The sequence below is a fragment of the Mastigoproctus giganteus genome, chromosome 8 (assembly GCF_048544385.1).
Source record: "Mastigoproctus giganteus isolate SK-2022 chromosome 8, ASM4854438v1, whole genome shotgun sequence".
Classification (NCBI taxonomy): Eukaryota; Metazoa; Arthropoda; class Arachnida; order Uropygi; family Thelyphonidae; genus Mastigoproctus; species Mastigoproctus giganteus.
In genome coordinates this window covers 63,430,082-63,449,229 of record NC_143582.1, presented here as the reverse complement: position 1 = coordinate 63,449,229, position 19,148 = coordinate 63,430,082, and the positions used below count along the sequence as shown (strand labels likewise).

Genomic DNA, 19,148 nt, shown 5'->3' with positions numbered 1-19,148 from the left:
AGATTTAATCAAGAAATCAGAAAAAACTGGCAGATTGTTCTAGTTGAAGACGCGATCGACCTGGAATTAGTAGAACCAAATCATCAGCGTAGGCGAAGGCCGAGATATTGTCATGTTTTTGCAAAAGCCAACCAGGAAGGAAGAAAACGTCGACACATGAAATGGAGCATCGAAATGAATACGTTCATCTTGCAAGCATACTACGAAATAACAAAGCTAGAGACCAATATGACCATATACAGTCGAGACTACATACCAAGTGGTTGGAACGATTCCCGGATATTTAGGTAACCGAACAGCGAATAGCAGACCAAAGAAGGGCCATTGTCACGAAGAACCTGATAGCTCCTGCAATCTTGAAAAAAATCAAGCAGGATGTGAGCAATCATCTACAAAGAAAAAAAAGAGTATGGTCAATAAGAAGAGCAAAAAGAAATACAATCCACAGCAGCTGAAGTGGAAAAGAGCAGGGTCATGATATCCAGAATAGAAAGCGAGTGGAAGAAGGCCCTAACAGAATTCGAAGGAATGGACCCCACAAAGACCCATGTGATACCGAAGCATAGGCTCGATATAACTCAATATAGCTCAATCGGCAAATAATACCACATTACCTCGACAACAATGGTGCAACACTGGAGGCCATCCACACAGCCATATACTGTGCTGCCATAGCAGCCGCTAGGATTAATGGAAGAGAAACGAGAAACCAGCAGCAGAAGAACCGAAAACAGAAGGAACCGCCAGCTTGGAAAAAAAAGACTTTAGCAGAAGATAGAAGAATTAAGAGTGAAGCTAGGTCAATTGACCCAGTACCAACAGGATAATAGGAGTAAGAAATTGATTGGAAAAGCGAAGAGCATCCTCAAGAGAGACAGTGTCCACATCAAACACCAGACCAAAAATCAGAGAATAGGAGAATACTTGGACACACTGAAGAAGAACGTCCTCGCACTCAGCAAGAGACTACGCCGATACAAAGAGAACTCCCAGAGGAAAATTAAAAACCGAATCTTTGATGAGGACCAAAGAGCTTTCTACAGGAGTCTCGAAGAAGACGGAAAAGAAGAGAATGGACCACCTGAGCAGAAGACGATTGAGGAATTCTGAGGCAACATATGGAGCAGGGAAGTAAGTCATAACAGCCGAGCCCCCTGAACAGAACTAGAACATAAGAGAACCAAGGACGTACAAGAGATGAGAGAGTGGGAGATTTGAGAGAAAGAAGTAAAACAGACGATCAGGAACTCCCACAACTGGAGAACCCCAGGAATATATAATGTCCACAACTACTTGTACAAAAAGCTCACTTACACACAAGCATCTGGTAGAACAGTTCACCCGTATGATAAGGCAGCCAGAGACAATCCCGAAGTTTCTCACTCAAGACATCACATATCTGAAGCCTAAACTCGAGGATACAAGAAACCCGGCCAAATACAGGCCAATCACATGCCACCAAACGATGTACAAGATCCTGACCAGCTGCATAACTAAGAAGATATCAGATCACTTGGAGAGCCAGAACATAATAGCGGAACAGCAGAAAGAATGCAAGGAGCAATTAACCATAGATGCCGCGGTTATAGAGCAAGTCTACAAGAAGCGCCGCAACCTGTATACAGCCTACATCGATTACCACAAGGCCTTCGACTCCGTGCCTCACAGCTGACCAATAGAGACGCTGAGCATCTACAAAGTGAATCCCATAGTGACAGACTTCCTAGGAGCAACAATGGCGAAATGGACTACCACCATTAAGGTCGAGAACATCAAAACCAGAGGAATCTTTCAGGGAGATGCTCTGAGCCCACTGTTGTTCTGTCTAGCACTTAATCCGCTATCCACCAGGCTCAAAAGCAGCAAGTATGGATATAACCTGAAAGAAGGATGGAAGTACACCCTCACCTGTATCTGTACACCCTCACCCACCTGATGCATATGGATGACATCAAGCTCTACGCGGCAACCGAGAAGCAACTCCAGCAACTACTCCGGATCACCGAAGAATTCAGCAATGATATCAGGATGGAATTTGGTCTAGACAAATGCAGAACCCAAGGACTGCACCAGGGAAAATTAGTCGGCCGAAACTACCACCTGCAGAACAGGTAAAGAGATAAAAGTCATGATAGAAGAACACACCTACAAATACCTGGGGATGATGCGAGCTCAGCAGTTAGAGAACAAGGAAATCACGACCTGTCTGACCGAAAAATACCATCAGAGACTCAGAAGCCTGCTGAAAGCAAAGCTGAACAGAGGGAACACAGTTAAAGCCATAAACATCTATGCAGTCCCAGTGCTAACATACTCCTTCTGGGTCATAGATTGGACTTACACCGAGCTGGACGATATCATGAGAAAGACAAGGACAATGATGAACAAGGGCCGTTAACACCAAACGAAGTCAGCCGTGGAAAGACTGACAACAGCTCGGAAAGAAGGAGGAAGAGACCTAATAGACCTCATCGAGCAACAGAAAACAGCGATTGATAACCTCAAGAATTACTTCCAGAAACACACAGCAGCACTCTACCAAGCCATAAGGAAGATAGACAAGCGGTATACCACTCAACCTAAGCGAGACGTCCCCTCCAAAAAAAAGTTGGAAAGCTAGAAAGTTGGAAAAAGGAAGACACTCCACGGCAGACACTACAATAACGTCCATCAAGATCACATAGATAAAACTGCTTCCAATGCATGCCTCACGAGCAGAATGCCCTTTCCCGTGACTGAAGGATTCATGATCGCCATTCAAGACCAGGTAATCGACATCAGAAACTATAGAAAATACATCGTCAGGGAGTCCGGAGTGTCGTATGACACATGTCGACGATGCCACCTGATCTCAGAAATGATCCAACACATCATTGCAGGATGCAAGGTGATCACCCAGACTGAGTACACTCGTAAACATGACCAGGTAGCCAGAATAATACATCAGAAGCTAGCAAGAAAATACCAGTTGATCAAAGAAAGTGTACCGTACTACAAGCACGAACTCGAAGCAGTACGAGAGACCCCAATCCACAAGCTGTACTGTATTTTCCGTTATTATGGGAGCGCGCCATAATAACAGACAAGACAGTCGCACACAACAGGCCGAATATAACACAACCCTTGTAGACAACAAGGAAAAGGCTACATATCTGATTGACATAGCAGTGCCCAACACTGGCAACTCGCAGAAAACCTATGAGGAGAAAATCAGGAAGTACACGAACCTAAGACTGGAGATCAAAGAGATGTGGTATATGCAACGACCATCCTGATCCTCGTGTCAACCACTGGCATGGTGCCAAAGGCCCTACATAACAGCCTAGCAGCAATAGGTCTCCCAGAGAACATATGAAAGGAACACCAAAAAGTTCGCAATCCTGAACACCTGTAGGATAGTCAGAGAGTTCCTCGACCAAAAGTAACACCGGACATAAAAACCACCGTATGTACTTGGTAGCAATACCCGTCACCGGGTGGAATCCCCCAATCAGGGAGAAATAATATAAGAACAACAACAACAACAACAACAATAATAATAATAATAATGCCACAACCGAAAATCAGCTTCAACAGCTACTCGGGATCATTGAAAAGTTCAGCACTGACGTCAGGACGCAATTTGGCCTAAACAAATGCAATACCTATGATTTTCTCAAGGACATATAATTGGACTAAACTACCAGCCGAACACCCGATGGAGAGATTGAAGCCATGAGAGAGGGCGAAGAGACATACAAATATCAGGGGATGTGGTGCAGGCTCACCAGTTAGAACACAAGGAGATCAAGGCCCACCTCACTGAAAAATACCACCAGAGACTGATAAGCCTGATAAAGTCAAAGCTGAATGGCGGGGACATGGTCACAGGCATAAACCCTTATGCAGTCACAATACTAACATACTCTTTCGGGATCACAGATTGGACAAACACCGAGATGGAGGAGATTATTAGATCGACCAGGATAATGATGACGAAGAGGCTGCAACACCACCCGAAGTCAGCCATCGAGAGACTGACTATAGCCAGTAAAGAGGGAGGGAGGGGATTGACTGCACTCACTGAACAACAGAAGGCGGTTAAAAACCTGCGGGGTTACTTAATCTAAAAAAAACAGTAAGTCGATTTTCACTCCGCTATACAGCAAATCATTCCTATCCAAGAATTGATATAATTCGAAAAATGTGAGTTTGAGAGTCACAAAAGTCGGCCGGGAAATAAAGAATTGGATTGTTCTTTGTATTCCATGACATCTATGCGCATGCTTGTTTCAATTCAGTTGCATTAAGTCATTACAAACAGTCATAAAACTTTATTATCTAGTAGTCCTCAATGATTAGAAATGGTGATTGAATGGAAATCAAAAACGAAAAGCTTCGTAATTCCTATATGAGTCAAATAGGAAGGAAAGGAGACGAAGACTATGCGCATGCTTGTTTCATTCAGTTGCATTAAGTCATTACAAACACAGTCATAAAACTTTATTATCTAGTGGTCCTCAATGATTAGAAATGGTGACTGAATGAAAATCAAAAACGAAAAGCTTCGTAATTCCATGAGTCAAATAGGAGGAAAAGGGGAGGAAGAAAATGCGGAATGCAACAAGAACTTAAACCTGAAATTCTGCAGTTTATTTTTCTCCTTTTTTTTTCATTAATTAAAGGGCTATTACTAAAATGTAGCTAGAAAATTACTACTTGCAAACAATGATAATAGCACATAACAGAAAAAAGCAACATAAAAACATATACTATTGCTGTCACCAGTTTTATTAATCTACTAGGATTCACACCTCGCCAACAAATAGGCTGAAAGGAAACTATGCGTGCGTGCGTGCGTGTGTATATATAATTAATATCAATTAATTTATAATTAATTGATTAAAAATTTAATTATCTAATTAAATTAATTTAAATTCAAATTATGTTTCCCTAACATATGGTATGCAATTCTTTGCAGCCATCGATGCTTGCTATACTGATTTTATCTTTTTCAGTTTTCTTTCCTTTATTACTTATTTAGTTTAAGCTTATATATATATATATATATGGTTTCCTTTAACAATAAGCAGATAATTTGAAAAGGTATATCTAAAACATCTAAAACTACCAACAAAGAGGTATCCGCCCTTGACGTCTAATAACATCGCTTTTATCAATATTATTGAAGTATATGGATTAATTATTTGAAAGAGAAGGTATTACCTGTATCCAATTATTATACAATTCGCTCTTAACTATTATACACCTCTCCTTACTATGCAATTCAAAGTTTAAGTGTTACTTTCCAAGGAATCAAATATTCTTTTGAACATTCGGAATCACAAGAGTAAGCCAACTAAGTTTAGAAACAGAAGAAGTGGGAAGTACTAGAACGAATTTGATACGCCAGCACATCTTTCTTCTACCCACACAGACCTGATCTCCTACATGTGAAACGTTACAGTAGTTCAAGAATTTACAATGGGTGTATAATCTGGTTAAGACACAAACTAGTTAAATAAAAATTCTATCAATCAAATATACTGTGTGTATGAATAAACTAAATTAATGGACTACCATATCTTAAAACTGAAATGTATAAATGCTACAGAAGACCAGCGTGCATGAAAATGTCAATACTAAACAAAAGTGCTACCATTTCCTTTTGAATGCTGATGTCCTTTTGAAGAAGAGATGGTTCTTATAAATTCCATTTATTATGAAAGTGGCATTCATACTTTGGTAGGTGAGAGGGTGCGTCTCATTGGACAGGGAGTGGTGCGTTTGCGCTGTTCAGGGTGAGCGTTGTTTCTCCCCCCCCTTATGATTTCATTGTTTTGATTAGGGTATCACCGTACTCAGGTAGCAGAACCACACCTTGCCAAGCGTAACCTTTTTCTATAATAACTTTCTTGCAATACTTTTCTGTATTTCTTTATAAAATTTTTGCAGGACCAATGCTAAACTTGATTTTTAAAAATAAGATATATTAATGAGCGTTCCATTTAACTTTTCGAGCTCTAGACTGGAAACATTGGAGAATAGAAAAGATAAGGCCTACTTATTTTTATTTAAAAGTACTTAAAAGGACTATTTACTCAAATATATAAATTCTAACTTAGTTGCTAAAATTGAATGATTGAAGGTCATTAAAAAAAATCTATATAGTTAGAACTATCTTAACTACTGGAAGAAATTATGGGTTTTATAATTTTTTAACAGAACAGCAAAATTAATAATTTATTTATCTCGCTATTAAATTAAATATTTAGAAATATATATGCTTCATAAATGCATCTATTATTTAATATTTTGAGACTTTTTAACATTTCAAGTTGATATTAATAAGGTATTTTATCAGACGAGCAAGAATCAAATTTATAATTTTATTTTCTATGTGTATGCTTCTTCGGGCTTCTTTTTTTTTTATCTTTATGATTATTGAATTTTTTAGCCTATTGGTTATTATATTATAACGTATTTGTATTTAATTATTCTGAATTTAAAATTTTTTTTTTAGATTTCTGCATTTTTAAGGCATGTAATTTTGCTGCTTTGTAGCTGAGAAATAAAGAAATTATAAATATGGGAATAGCGCTCATGAATACTTTCGAAAATCTCTAAACTTAGATAAAAAAAAAAACTTTACACCGCTGAAATATTCTTGTGTAGATATTTAAGTGATATTGTGAGTATTTATCAAATTAGAACACCGCTACATTTGTGGGATGATATAATAGGAATCACGTGAAATTACAGTTGACATATACGCCTGTATCCGAATGATCGCAAATCCAAGTATGAACTACTTGTACATCTGCTTAATTTTGTAGTAACAATTTTGTTATTATAAAATAATTAAAGTGACTCCAGTATACGAAAAATAATTCGTTTCAATTATTTCCTGTTCTAAAGGCCAGTTTGTCTGTTAGAGGCATGAATAAATTCGGAGAAAGTAATACAGAAATTTACTCTGCTTGCAAATGACTAACTTACGTGGCTTGGAAGAAGACTTAGTAAATGTGGACCTTTTCCAAAAAGGGTTAACGAATCTCTAACTAAGGAAGCTTTTTCAAAATAGTAGCGAGTTGTTGATGTTGGGTTTTAGGGACATCAGCAACTTAGGCTATATTGCGCCGTATATAATATGTTTGTAAATTGCGTAAGTTCTGCGATCGATTTGTTGTTAGCTAGACGAAAAACTCGAGTTTCCAGTAGAAAACCATGCTATTCTCGCCTAAGAGAGAGAGAGAGAGAGAGAGAGAGAGAGAGAGATCCTGTGTAATCAATATTCGGAAACCAAGTCATCTCGCATTGAACTTTATAAGGGAAGGCATTGTGGCGGTCCAACATCACACGTTAGGCTGTCATCATCATCGTGCGTGAGTTGGATACAGCCCTTTTGAGAACTCAAAGAATTGGGGTCAGCCCTTTTGTCGTTTCTCAAAGGGTAATCCAAATTTTTTTCATCATACTAGCATTGTTTTAACTCTGATTTCATTTGATTAAAATGCAATTACTAAGTTATCATTATCATTTGTCATCGATCCGCTATTCCACGGGTCGACGTGTGAAGCCTCGCCACCATGCCCTGTCCGTGTACTACTCTCCATCGTTGATTTCATTCCAATTTCCTCCTCTCTTAATAACATCGGTCTTTATCATGCCCTCATTCTTCGTCTCCCCCTTGGTCTTTTGTCCCTTAATTGTAAATCAAACATTCTTCTTGGCAAACGCCTCTCGTTCATTCTCTTGACATGTCCAAACCATTTCAAACGGGATCTTTCGATCCTATTCTGGAGTTTTTCAACATGAATTCTCTCCCTGATCACATCATTTCTGATTTCGTCGAGTCTTGTCTTTCCGGCTATGCTGCTCACAAATCTCATTTCTGCCGCCTGAATTCTGTTTTCATCCTTTTAACTCATAGTCCAAGTTTCAGATGCATACGTCAGAATTGGTACGTGATAGGCCTGATATATAGCCTGATTACACTTCAGTGGTATGTTCCTGTTCCAGATCAGATATCTTGTCTGCCTATAAAAATTCCTGCCCGCTTGCATCCTACTTATTTCTTCGTCTATCATTCCAGTCTTTGTAATGGTGTTTCATAGATACTTGAAGTTGTTAAGCATTTTTAGCGCTTTCCCTACCATTGTAATGGATCCGTCAGGCTCGTCACTCCTCTTTATAACCATTACTTCATTCTTTTCCTCACTGAAAACCAGTCCAAATTCATTGGTCATACTAGCCGATATATCAACGTGCCATTACACTTGTTCCCTGCTCTCTCCCCGCATCTCTCCATTTATATATCTCATATATCTCTTTATTCTCATCATTTCTGTTCTGTAAGTAGGTCCTGGATGCATTATTCTTGATTTTCACTAATTAGATTACTAAGTAATACTTTAAAAATTTACACCATTAATTTCTTTACATGTTCATAGTGGACAACCTATGAGTTCTGGACACGTTCTTTCTCTTTGAAAGCTGATAACTGAAGTAATCGATTTTAGATAGCCTTGGTTAAGCTTGATCTTGGTACACGGCACATCTCTCTCTCTCTCTCTCTCTCTCTGTTTTTTTTTTTTTTTTTTTTTTTTGTAATTCTGCAAAAGGTTGGTGGGCAGCAGAGCGCTGCTAGAATCCATTTGAACCTTCCAAAGTCAAATTTAGTTAATCTTATGAAAAGATGAAATAAAACGAGGGTGAGAAACGTTCACGTAAGATTACTGAGATAGATCAGCATCTCAGTAATCTCCGAAGAGGATGGTTTTTCAGTTATCGATGCAATCAGTGTCGGGATAATGTTAACGGTCGTATGCGTCCATTTGTTAAAAGTACTCAGGAAGTTTCAAATATTTAACTTTCTATAGTGCAGAAATAGTTCATTCTTAAATTAGCAAGTTGCCCATAAGACCTCCATATACCAGGATTGATGGAGAGATTTCGTTACACCGATGAGACACTCTATACATTGTTCGGGTTAAGCGATTGAGTGTGTATTAAAGGTCTGGAGAATACAACTTACTACATTGCATTTTCCCAGCAGTGAAAATCACCCTTGACAAATAAGCCTAAGGAAATAGGCAGTTTTAAACTATTAAAGGAACTTTTATAAAATTCAGGAACACCGAAAAAATTGTAGTTATAAACTCTGAGAAGTTGGTCAGAATGCTTAAAATTCGCGTAGCCATGCTCTAAAATGATGCGTCACAAGTAGCTAGCACAAAATATTATTTACTAAATAAAATTCTTATTTTTGAAAAGGGCCCTTCTTCCAACCAAGTAGCATTCGGGGGGAATGAATAGCGTTCTGCGGGGGAAAAAAAAGAGCAATTTCTGAAACGGCTCTTATTTTCTTTCTCCCTTCTTTGTCTTATATACTGGCGTGCTTAAATCAGAATACTGTAAATTAGTTTTCCTCTTTCCTGCTTAATACATCGCAATGATGATGATTGCATAGTAAATAAAGTTTCGCATTATAATCCATAATGTAGACTTTAGAAATTTGAAGTACATAAACTTCAAATTTCTAAAGTCTTCTTCAATCGAGCAATATTTTCTAATTGTTCCTCCTTATTATGACTTACTTAAAAATCCAGTTGGAAATATTATTTTATTTCAACCCTCCCAAACTTAACAATAAATATGAAGAAAGAAAAAAATAGAAATAACTGGATTAACAGTAATATGGATTATAAATGTTCAAAACACAAAAGCGGTTAACCAGTGACGAAACTACCATACCCCTTGGTCCGTCATCGCGAATGGTCCCGCAAAGTGGAGGAGAAAGAGATACAGGATTTTTAGTTCGCCTGTACAGTTACTGCTATAAATATACCTAATGCGGGATTTCGAAAATAACAGAATCTGAAATTGATCCATTATTCTGTTTTTCTTTCCCACGAGTACTGATTATTATTTCATCTTTTATGTCAAAAGAAGAATCTGAAGCAGCTGAAGATATATTTATATACATTTTACACCACATAGGGCCAGATTTACACCTAGACAAGTTCAACAATTGTGCAGGACCCAGGTTCTGTTGCATTAATAACGCTAACTTTTGAAATTAGCCGCGTAGAATGTAATGTGTTCCATTGAGAACAGTATAAAAAAAAAAAAAAGCAGCTAAAAATCAGTGTTTCAAGAATCATTATTTGTAAATTTTCCCCTCCACATTCCGCCCTTCGTGTCAATACTGTACAGTGGTTTCGCCATTTGGATTCGATTCCCATCGATGACCTTAGGAATTTCTAAAGTCCTCATCGAACAGATCTCAGGCGGAAAAAGTAGGATTTTTCCCTGTGAGTTATTCGGAGAACTTTTTTCAAGTCGAACAGCATTCTAATCGGTCCGTGAACACGCGCACACTTCTACAGACATAATACACATTGGAGTAATACAGCCTAAGTCGCTGACGCGCCTAAAACACAACAACCTCCGCATTCTCCCTGTAGAGGCCCGTACACGGATATTGAGTCTAGGGCCTGTCTGCCTTGTCCAGTGCACAGCATCAGCTCCAGATATTTTTACACTGAGGCACACCTGAATTTTGCAGCCCTTCAAAACACTGTTTACTATAATTCCGCCCTATAATGTTTCTCTCTCTCTCTCTCTCTCTCTCTCTCTCTCTCTCTCTCTCTCTCTCTCTCTCCCTCCCTGGGAAATCAAGGTACTGAATACGGCCTGGAAAGACGGTAAGTGGGTCGTCCCACTTCATAGGGAGAATTTAGAAAAGGCAAACTCAAGCAAATCTAAGGAATATTTTTTATTTAGTCCTCCCCCTTTGCTGCTCCTAAAATGTTTTCGCTTGAGTCCACGCCTTACCAGCTCGCCCCACTAGTCGATTGCACTACTATCCACAAATTTTTAGATGTGGTCATGACACTACATTGCGTCACTCAGAAAGAATATTTTGAAAATAAGTGCACAATACTTCTTTTAATTTAACAAGTGTAGCGTAAAATGTAAGTTTCCTTGGTGATTTTAATGTTCACAACTCTAGCTGGCTTCCATTTTCTAGTCACACCGACCCAGCGGTCGAGATGCTGAAGCTTTTGCAATTGCTAATGACCATGCACAGATTGTTCATTTACCTACAAGAATACCGGACAATCCTAATCATACAGCCAACACCCTTGATCTTTTTCTCACAAACAACCCTTCTAAGTACATGGTCGAAGAGAGAGGTCCTTTAGGCACTTCAGATCACAACTTGGTGATTGTCTCTTCTCCAATGGAACCTTTAACTCATGGCTATTCCCAACCTTGTGTTGTTTGGCATTACAATAATGCACAATGGGATGACCTGCGAGATTTTTTTCCTTCTTTACCTTGGTCGGATTACTGTTTCAAAACTTCTGATGTCAACGTTGCTCAGATCGTGTCAGTGAAATTATTCTTGCAGGAATGGAATCCTTTATCCCACACTCCTCTTTAAAATCTCGTCCTTTATCTAAACCTTGGTTTTCCAATAAATGTGCTGAGACTGTTCAAGAGAAGAACGTTGCATATCGTAATTTGATTGTTTCTAATTCTTCAGTTTCATTTTCTGCCTACACCAAAGCTCGCAACAATTGTAAAGCAGTTATTAATCAGTCCAAACTAGAGTTTGAACAGGCTAAGAGTAGAAAACTTGCTTCTTGCCCTAATGGTAGATAAGCATTCTGTTCTCTTGCCAAAGCTATTGGCCGCAACTTTTGCCCATCTCTGCTCCCACCTCTGTCCAAACCAGATGGTTCTGTTGTCGCTTCAGCCAAGGACCTGTAAGCATCCCATTTTGCTTCCAACTCATGTATTAATGATCTTGGTAAAACATCCCTCCCACCATTCCCAACACGCTCCATTCAATTTCTCCTGTGGTCTTCCGTCAAGAGGATGTCAGAAGGATTTTGACGCATCTCGAATCTAAGAAACCTCCAGGTCCTAATCGTATTTCTCCACTTGTTCTCAAAACCTGTGCTCCTGTTCTTTGCCGCCCTTTTTCACTTTCTTATTCCAAAGGCGTTTTTTTCTTCTGCTTGGAAATTTTCTCATATCCAGCCAGTTGCTAAAAAAGGGTGACAAATTCCTCCCATACAATTATCGTCCCATTGCAATTACTTCTACTCTTTCTAAAGTGATGGAGAAATCAATTAACCGCCAATTCTTAAACTACCTAGAAACCTTCCGTCTCATCAACAATCGCCAGTATGGATTCCGTCAGTGTCGATCCACTGGTGATATTCTAGCTTACGTTACCCATTTATGGACTAATTCAATGGAAAGGTTCGATGAAACACAAGTAGTTGCTCTTGACATCTCAAAGGCTTTCGATAGTGTTTGGCATAAAGGTCTTCTAAACAAAGTTCCATCTTATGGTTTGCTAACTGTTTTTTGTAATTGGTTATCCAGTTTTCTCTCTGATCGCTCACTGAGGGTGATGGTAGATGGCTCTCTGTCTTCTAACTTCTCCACTAATGCCGGTATCCCCCAAGGTTCAGTTCTTTCCCCACTCTTTTCCTCTTGTATATCAATGACCTTCTTCCATTGACTGGAAATCCTATCCATAGTTTTGCCGATGATAGCACATTGCATTCCACTTTCCATTTTGAGAAACCTTGCTCTGCTCAATCAGCTTCAACTTCTCGAAAATCTGCTACCAATTCCTTAAATGCCGACCTTCAGGTAATTCTCCAGTGAGGCAAAGACAACTTAGTTGATTTCAACCCTTCTAAAACTCAGTCTTGTCTTATATCTCGCAAAAAGGATTCTTCTACTCCTATGCTTATCTTTGGTGACACTCCGATTTCTAGGAAAAATTGTATATCTCTTTTGGGGATTACCCTGACTTCTAATCTCTTTTGCCTTGGCACTAGCACATTACAAATATTGCTTCCTCTGCATCTAAAAAACTTCATTTTCTCTTTCGCTCTCGGCGTTACTTTTCTTCCAAACAGCTGCCCACTCTGTATAAATCGCAAATCCGCCCAACCATGGAATATTGTTCCTACATCTGGGTGATGCTCCCAAAACCTCTCTCAGGCTTCTTGATTCCATTCAGAAGAGGGCAGTTAAATTGATTAATGATTCATCTCTAACAGAGTCTCTCCACTCGCTGTCTCATAGACGTACTGTTTCTGCTGTATGCCTCTTCTACAGATACTTCGATGGGCACTGTTCTTCTGAATTGGTTTCTATAATTCCCGCTCTCTCTCTCTTTCAAAACAGTCCGAACATGTGCCACCACCAGCCAACATACATTTACTGTCCAACTCCAAACTCACAGAACCAACTTTTCATCTTTCTCGTTTATTCATTCAACTGCCGTTTTCTGGAACAACCTTCCTTCATACGTATTTCCTGAAAATTACAGTCTACAGAAGTTCAAGTCCAATGTCAACAAATATCTTCTTTCATCTTAACAAATAGATATTTATTTAAAGTATACCCAGTATAAAATAAAATAAAATAAAATATTTCAGTAGCTTTCGGAACTCGTGTCCCTAACAAATAGATATTTATTTAAAGTATACCCAGTATAAAATAAAATAAAATAAAATATTTCAGTAGCTTTCGGAACTCGTGTCCCGGGACACGAGTTCCGAAAGCTACTGAAATATTTTATTTTATTTTATTTTATACTGGGTATACTTTAAATAAATATCTATTTGTTAGGGACACGAGTTCCGAAAGCTACTGAAATATTTTATTTTATTTTATTTTATACTGGGTATACTTTAAATAAATATCTATTTGTTAAACTATGGACCCCAGTACTCCAGGCCCATTTGTCACTATTCTTTCATCTTCTCAACCTCCTACCCAAGCACGGTACTAAATACTATAGGTTCTAATACCTCCCGTGTTTGGGGTTTACATAAAAAAAAAACATACAGCTGTAATTTCTGAGTATATTTTTCCCTAAGTATATAAAATTTTATAAACTATACTTAAAGACATAATTTCAGGTAGTAAAGAAGGCAGTTTGAGCTTAGCAATCAAAGAGATTTCAAAACTCTCCTAAGAAATTACTTAGTTTACAAAGGATGCAGTATACAAAAGTTGTAAAATTTTTAATAAAAATCTCAATTGCAAGGCCAAACAAACAGAAACAGGAAGCGGAGTTTTTGTAAAAGTGAACAATACTTCTAAGAGATATGTTTGGAAAAAGCGTTATATAATTCTGATTAAAGTAACAAAATGTAAATCTAGGGCAATACTCCAATAAATTTTCTGTTTATACTCATGGACAACTGTATAGCATGAGAGGAGTTTACAAAATAAAGAGGAGAGATGAACATTACCGTATTTAGCAGTCATCTGAGTTAAAATCATTGTCATCTCAAAACGCGTGTACTACTGCGTTTAAGCATACAAATTTCTACGTCTGATGACTGCAAACTTACTCTCACATACACATCAGGAATTCAGGTAGGCTTGGCAGAAATTTTTTTAAAAGAGAATTATCCTTGATTTAATAAACCAAATCGATGACATTTATCCACAATTTTGATGAGAACTAAAGAGGGCCAGAGCTGGGAGGGGACTCTCATATAAGTACCACCCGAGAATTATCTCATCTCACATGTGATTATGTCCATAAATTGCTAGCCTTCTCTGTTTTGTCTGTTTTGCTGGACGAAAAACCCGAGTTTCCAGAACAGACCAGACCAGAGGAAAATAACGGCCACATTCGGATCTACAATTTTTCACCGATCGCGAGTGTTCTGAACTTGAGTCAATACTTTGTACAGAGAGTAATTATTTCATTTTTGCATTTTGCAAGTTTCCTTGATTGGATGTGTAATATTTAGAAAATCGATCATGCTTTATAATGCTTTCTTCGAGTTACTGATTCATAAAACTTCTGAAATGTATGTAATTTTATTTTATAATGTAATGCAATAGTTAAATAAGCCACTGTTGGATTAGTAGCATTTTTGTATTCCAGTAAACTCATCTGACTCTATGTGGCTGTCCCAGATACAAACAGAAAATTTATTATTATTATTTATTTAACTTATTCTCTTCGTCCCAAGTCACCTACTTCGTAATACAGAAATAAAGATAATTACTAATACATCTTTCGGAAAAACATCAAATCATCTTAGATATCTGATAACCTCTTTAACTACAGTTTCATTAATAGAAGTTCATAAGAAATTATTCATCTGAATAACAACAAAAACAAGTGTTTTCAGCATCTAGAAAATTCAATATTTAGAAAATTAGAAGGCTGACGGATCCATACTGCTTTTCTGTAAGGGAGGGGAGCAATCTTCCCAACAGTTCCCTCCTAGATCCTCCCTTGCTTTAAAACTCAATCCTACAACACGATGTCCTAAGGTGAGCTGCTTCACTTGGCGATCTTTAGATTACAGCAAGGCGGTTCTTTGTGCCGCAAACGACAGCTGTGTGATGCGGTTCCTGATACTGTAGGCACGAGCTTTGGCAGCTTTTAGATAATCACTAATGATTCAAGAGGACTAGGCCAGTTCATCCCTAGTTAGCCCACATTTCATCACTGAGTGCGCTTTCAAGGCAGAGTACTCGACGAGGATAGGTGCTTCCCTGAATGGTCTTTCAAGTCTGAGCACTCGACGAGGATAGGTGCTTCAGGCTGCGCATTTCATCACTGATTGGTCTTTAAGTCGGTGTACTCGACGAGTCCATTGGAAACGTCAACCTCTAACTAAGCATATTTCAACGCTTATGAAAATGACGCATTTGCAACAGGTCTGTTCATCTTCTGACTACAATTTACTTATGAGAATACTTCCCCGGTCTGACTGCAATTTACTTTGGAGAATACTTCATGATTGGAATTCAGCTTTCCGGGTTATATTTCATTTATTAAAAAGACTTTGTTCTCAGACTGGACATTACATTGAAATTGTACGTACTGACAGCAATTTCTCACTAGCTACTTTCCGTAGCAGGGACTCCAAATTCATTTTATATGAACTGCAGCGCTTCAATGTCTTATAATGGTGTGGGAACATGAAGCGCAGAACTTCAATATCTTGCAATGGTGCGGGAATTAGTGCTGTAAGTCTGTAAATATCTGCACAGTATTGTGATTAGTGGTGGGGATGCCAGGAAAGCTGGCTGGGACCGCCTAGTATAATAAATAAATAAATACAGTATATATATATATATTTTTTTTTTTTTTTCTCATAGCTTTTTCATAGCGCTCTCTACGCTTACACTTCTAAACAGAACAATCGTTTCTGCAATGGTGGCACAGACTAATTTTATGGTTCGGAGTGGAGTAATTCAACTCACCTATGCATATAAATCTAGTTAAATACATACTCGTAAGAGATTATTTAAAATTTCTCTTTTTTAACATACTTATTTCTAAACAAATTTTAATGTAAATTTGATTTAAAAAATTAGAATTAAGAGAGAGGGGGAGAGAGAAATCCTAAGTGAGCTATTGATTATATCCCTTTTTATCAAAACCCTAATAAAAAGTCCATCATAGACTTAATCTTAATTTATATTCTACTCCTTTTGGGAGTGCTGTTTATTTAAAAGTATTTCAGTAAGCAAGTCGATATATTGAAAGTTAGAAATTGAAAGCTATTATGAAGAAAGGAGGAAACATTTTCACTCTTCTACATGAATTTGTGCTTTACTTTCCAATAGCTCATGACTTTAAATTTTCTGAAGGCGTTTAAGCTGTGCAAAGCTTGCTATATGAAAGAGTTATTTTTTCATGATAACATTTCTTTGAGTGGGATAAAGGATTTCACGCTTAATTTCAACTTTAAAAAAAAAAACCAAGTTTTCCAAATTGTTCTTTGATACCTTTTTCAACCTGAAATTTTTAAGCAAATTATGATTTAAATGTATATTTTTTTCTATTAGTATCCTTTTCAAGCCATTTTTACATATGCTGCTATTCAAGTATATAGTGCACGTCAACGCTTCATAAAAAAATTAGTTGGGCTTTTGAAGCATCCTGCTGTGAAGGTCAGATATATTAATTCAAACTACTCTTCGTTACTTTCGAAACATTTAAAAGTAAAATGATTGATTATATTAGCGGAATCGCCTGTCTTATCTCTCTACTTACATAAGCTTCTTTGAACAATTCTAGCCACGCTAACGTTCCGATTTTGTAATATGACGATAAGCTTATCGTTTTCATAGAAGATAACGGATTTGAATAGGACTGATATTACCCTTAGTCAGCAACTAAAATGAGTAACGTCAATTCGATTTTAAGTTGGCTAATTATTTTATCAGAAATTTAAAAGTAAAATAATATTGATACTGTATGGAATGTAAGGAACAAAACAGATGTCAAGATGACGAAACTTGCCAATAAAATGAATTTTTAAGTAGCGAAACAATTCATGATAAATTATAAAATCACATTTCGAAAAAGAAAAGATACATCCAGGAGTACAAACAGAAAACTTATTATTAGAATAGTTCGATAACCGTTCTGTTCCATAAGAATCTTCCAACTTGAAGTAACAGTCTACTTCCATATGAATATTATGAAAAGAAGAGAGAGAGAGAGAGAGAGAGAGAGAGAGAGAGAGAGAGATCCTGTGTAATCAGACAAATCAGCACTTTGTTTTCATCTCTAATGCTCCATTCAATCCGAAGAAACAACATTTTCCACTGGGAGAATACCATTTATTTTGATACACTAGATACATATTTAAAAGAAGATGATTTACTTACAGGATGATCCGTCATGGTCACTGGGATTGTTAAAGTCTGCTATCCATACGAACGTGTTACGGCCAATTTCATTTCTTGTAAGAGCACACTTGTGTTTCTTTGTGTTCACCTTGTATAACTAACTGCCCTCTCAGGTTTGTGACGGTTAGCCTTCAATTTTACGCGACCGGTAGTACTGAATCACCACACACGCACGTGTATTAGAACTGACTCAGCTGATACGACACGCTTTGTTAGCGACCTCTTCTGTCGACAAATGGCATTTTTAAACTTTCAACACATTTCCGAGAAGCGGACGTTGCCCTTAATCGTCAATGGAAATAAGATGGTACATACACACCTACCTAACACCAATTGAAATAGTAGTGGGTGGGGTTTATACAGATTATTAAAGTTTAATCAGTGTTAGATGACGGTTTCACCCATACGTCAGTATACGTATTATATATGAATATACTGCATTACTCATGAGAATTGCTGCAACTGCAAAAAGAATAAACAAAATATTTATTTTCCTTTGAAAACTGAGAGATCGCAAGTCACTGAACTAAATCTTCAAATCAATCGGGGTCTACGTTCTTTGAAAGCCTATTTAATAATGGGTTTTCCCCATTATTAAATTAGGCTTTCAAATCTGGCTGTCTAGAAATGTCCAAAGTGGAAAAAAAGTACTAAATAACAATGAGGAAATGAAAATATAGTTCCTTTAAACGAATACGAGAGGTCGTATCACAGTAAAATGAACCAGAATAAAATAAACACGTTTCCGAAGAATGCAGTCTCTCTCTCTCTCTCTCTCTCTCTCTCTCTCTCTTAGCAGACATAAAATGCAGAAAGATTTCGGACTTGCTACACATGCTATAAAGTCCAAGAGGGGGTTGAGGAGAAATGATATAGCCAAGCCCCGCAGACCTCGCATTGAGGAGGTGGGCAGAATAGATTCATAAATATCATAGAAAATAAATTCTTTAAAATTCCATATAATTGGACCGAAATAGAAAATGCAATAACTTTCACATAAAGGTAGAAATTATTATTATTTTTTTTTGTCCTCTTGGAAACGGACTCTCTTCCCAATCCCGATCAGTTTTGCGGAGCCTCTTTATTATCCCTTCAGCAGGGGTTGCTTTTTTTTTTTTTTTTTTTTATTTGGTAGTTGTTGGCGCATCGGCTTCTGTGGCCATATTGCACCTCCCAAGGTTTTTGCAGTACTTTGATCCAAGCCCGAGGCGGGAATCGAACCCGCGACCTTTGGGTTGCCGGGCAGGTACTTTACCCACTCGGCTAGCCCGGTCGGCTAGCAGGGGTTGCCACCCTATATAAGCTACAATAAAATTTGATGTAAACTCAATTAAGGAATCTCTTGTTTAAGAAAAAAAAAAATTGTGAATAGTGAGAACTCACATAAGAAAATTCAGGCAACAAAGTATTAATACCAGGATAACTCTTAGTCGCTTACAATTAGATTTTGAGAA

At 37.7% G+C, this 19,148-nt stretch overlaps 1 protein-coding gene across 1 annotated transcript in view; it reads right to left on the bottom strand.

Moving 5' to 3' along the window:
- Rel (nuclear factor NF-kappa-B family member relish) overlaps positions 1-17,818 on the bottom strand; it is a 462,299-nt gene extending 444,481 nt beyond the window's left edge. The window contains exon 1 of the mRNA XM_090380549.1: positions 17,674-17,818. Within this exon, the coding sequence (XP_090236675.1) occupies positions 17,674-17,688 (15 nt within the window). The 5' untranslated portion in view covers positions 17,689-17,818. The remainder of the gene's footprint in view (positions 1-17,673) is intronic.
- Between the last annotated feature and the right edge of the window lie 1,330 nt (positions 17,819-19,148).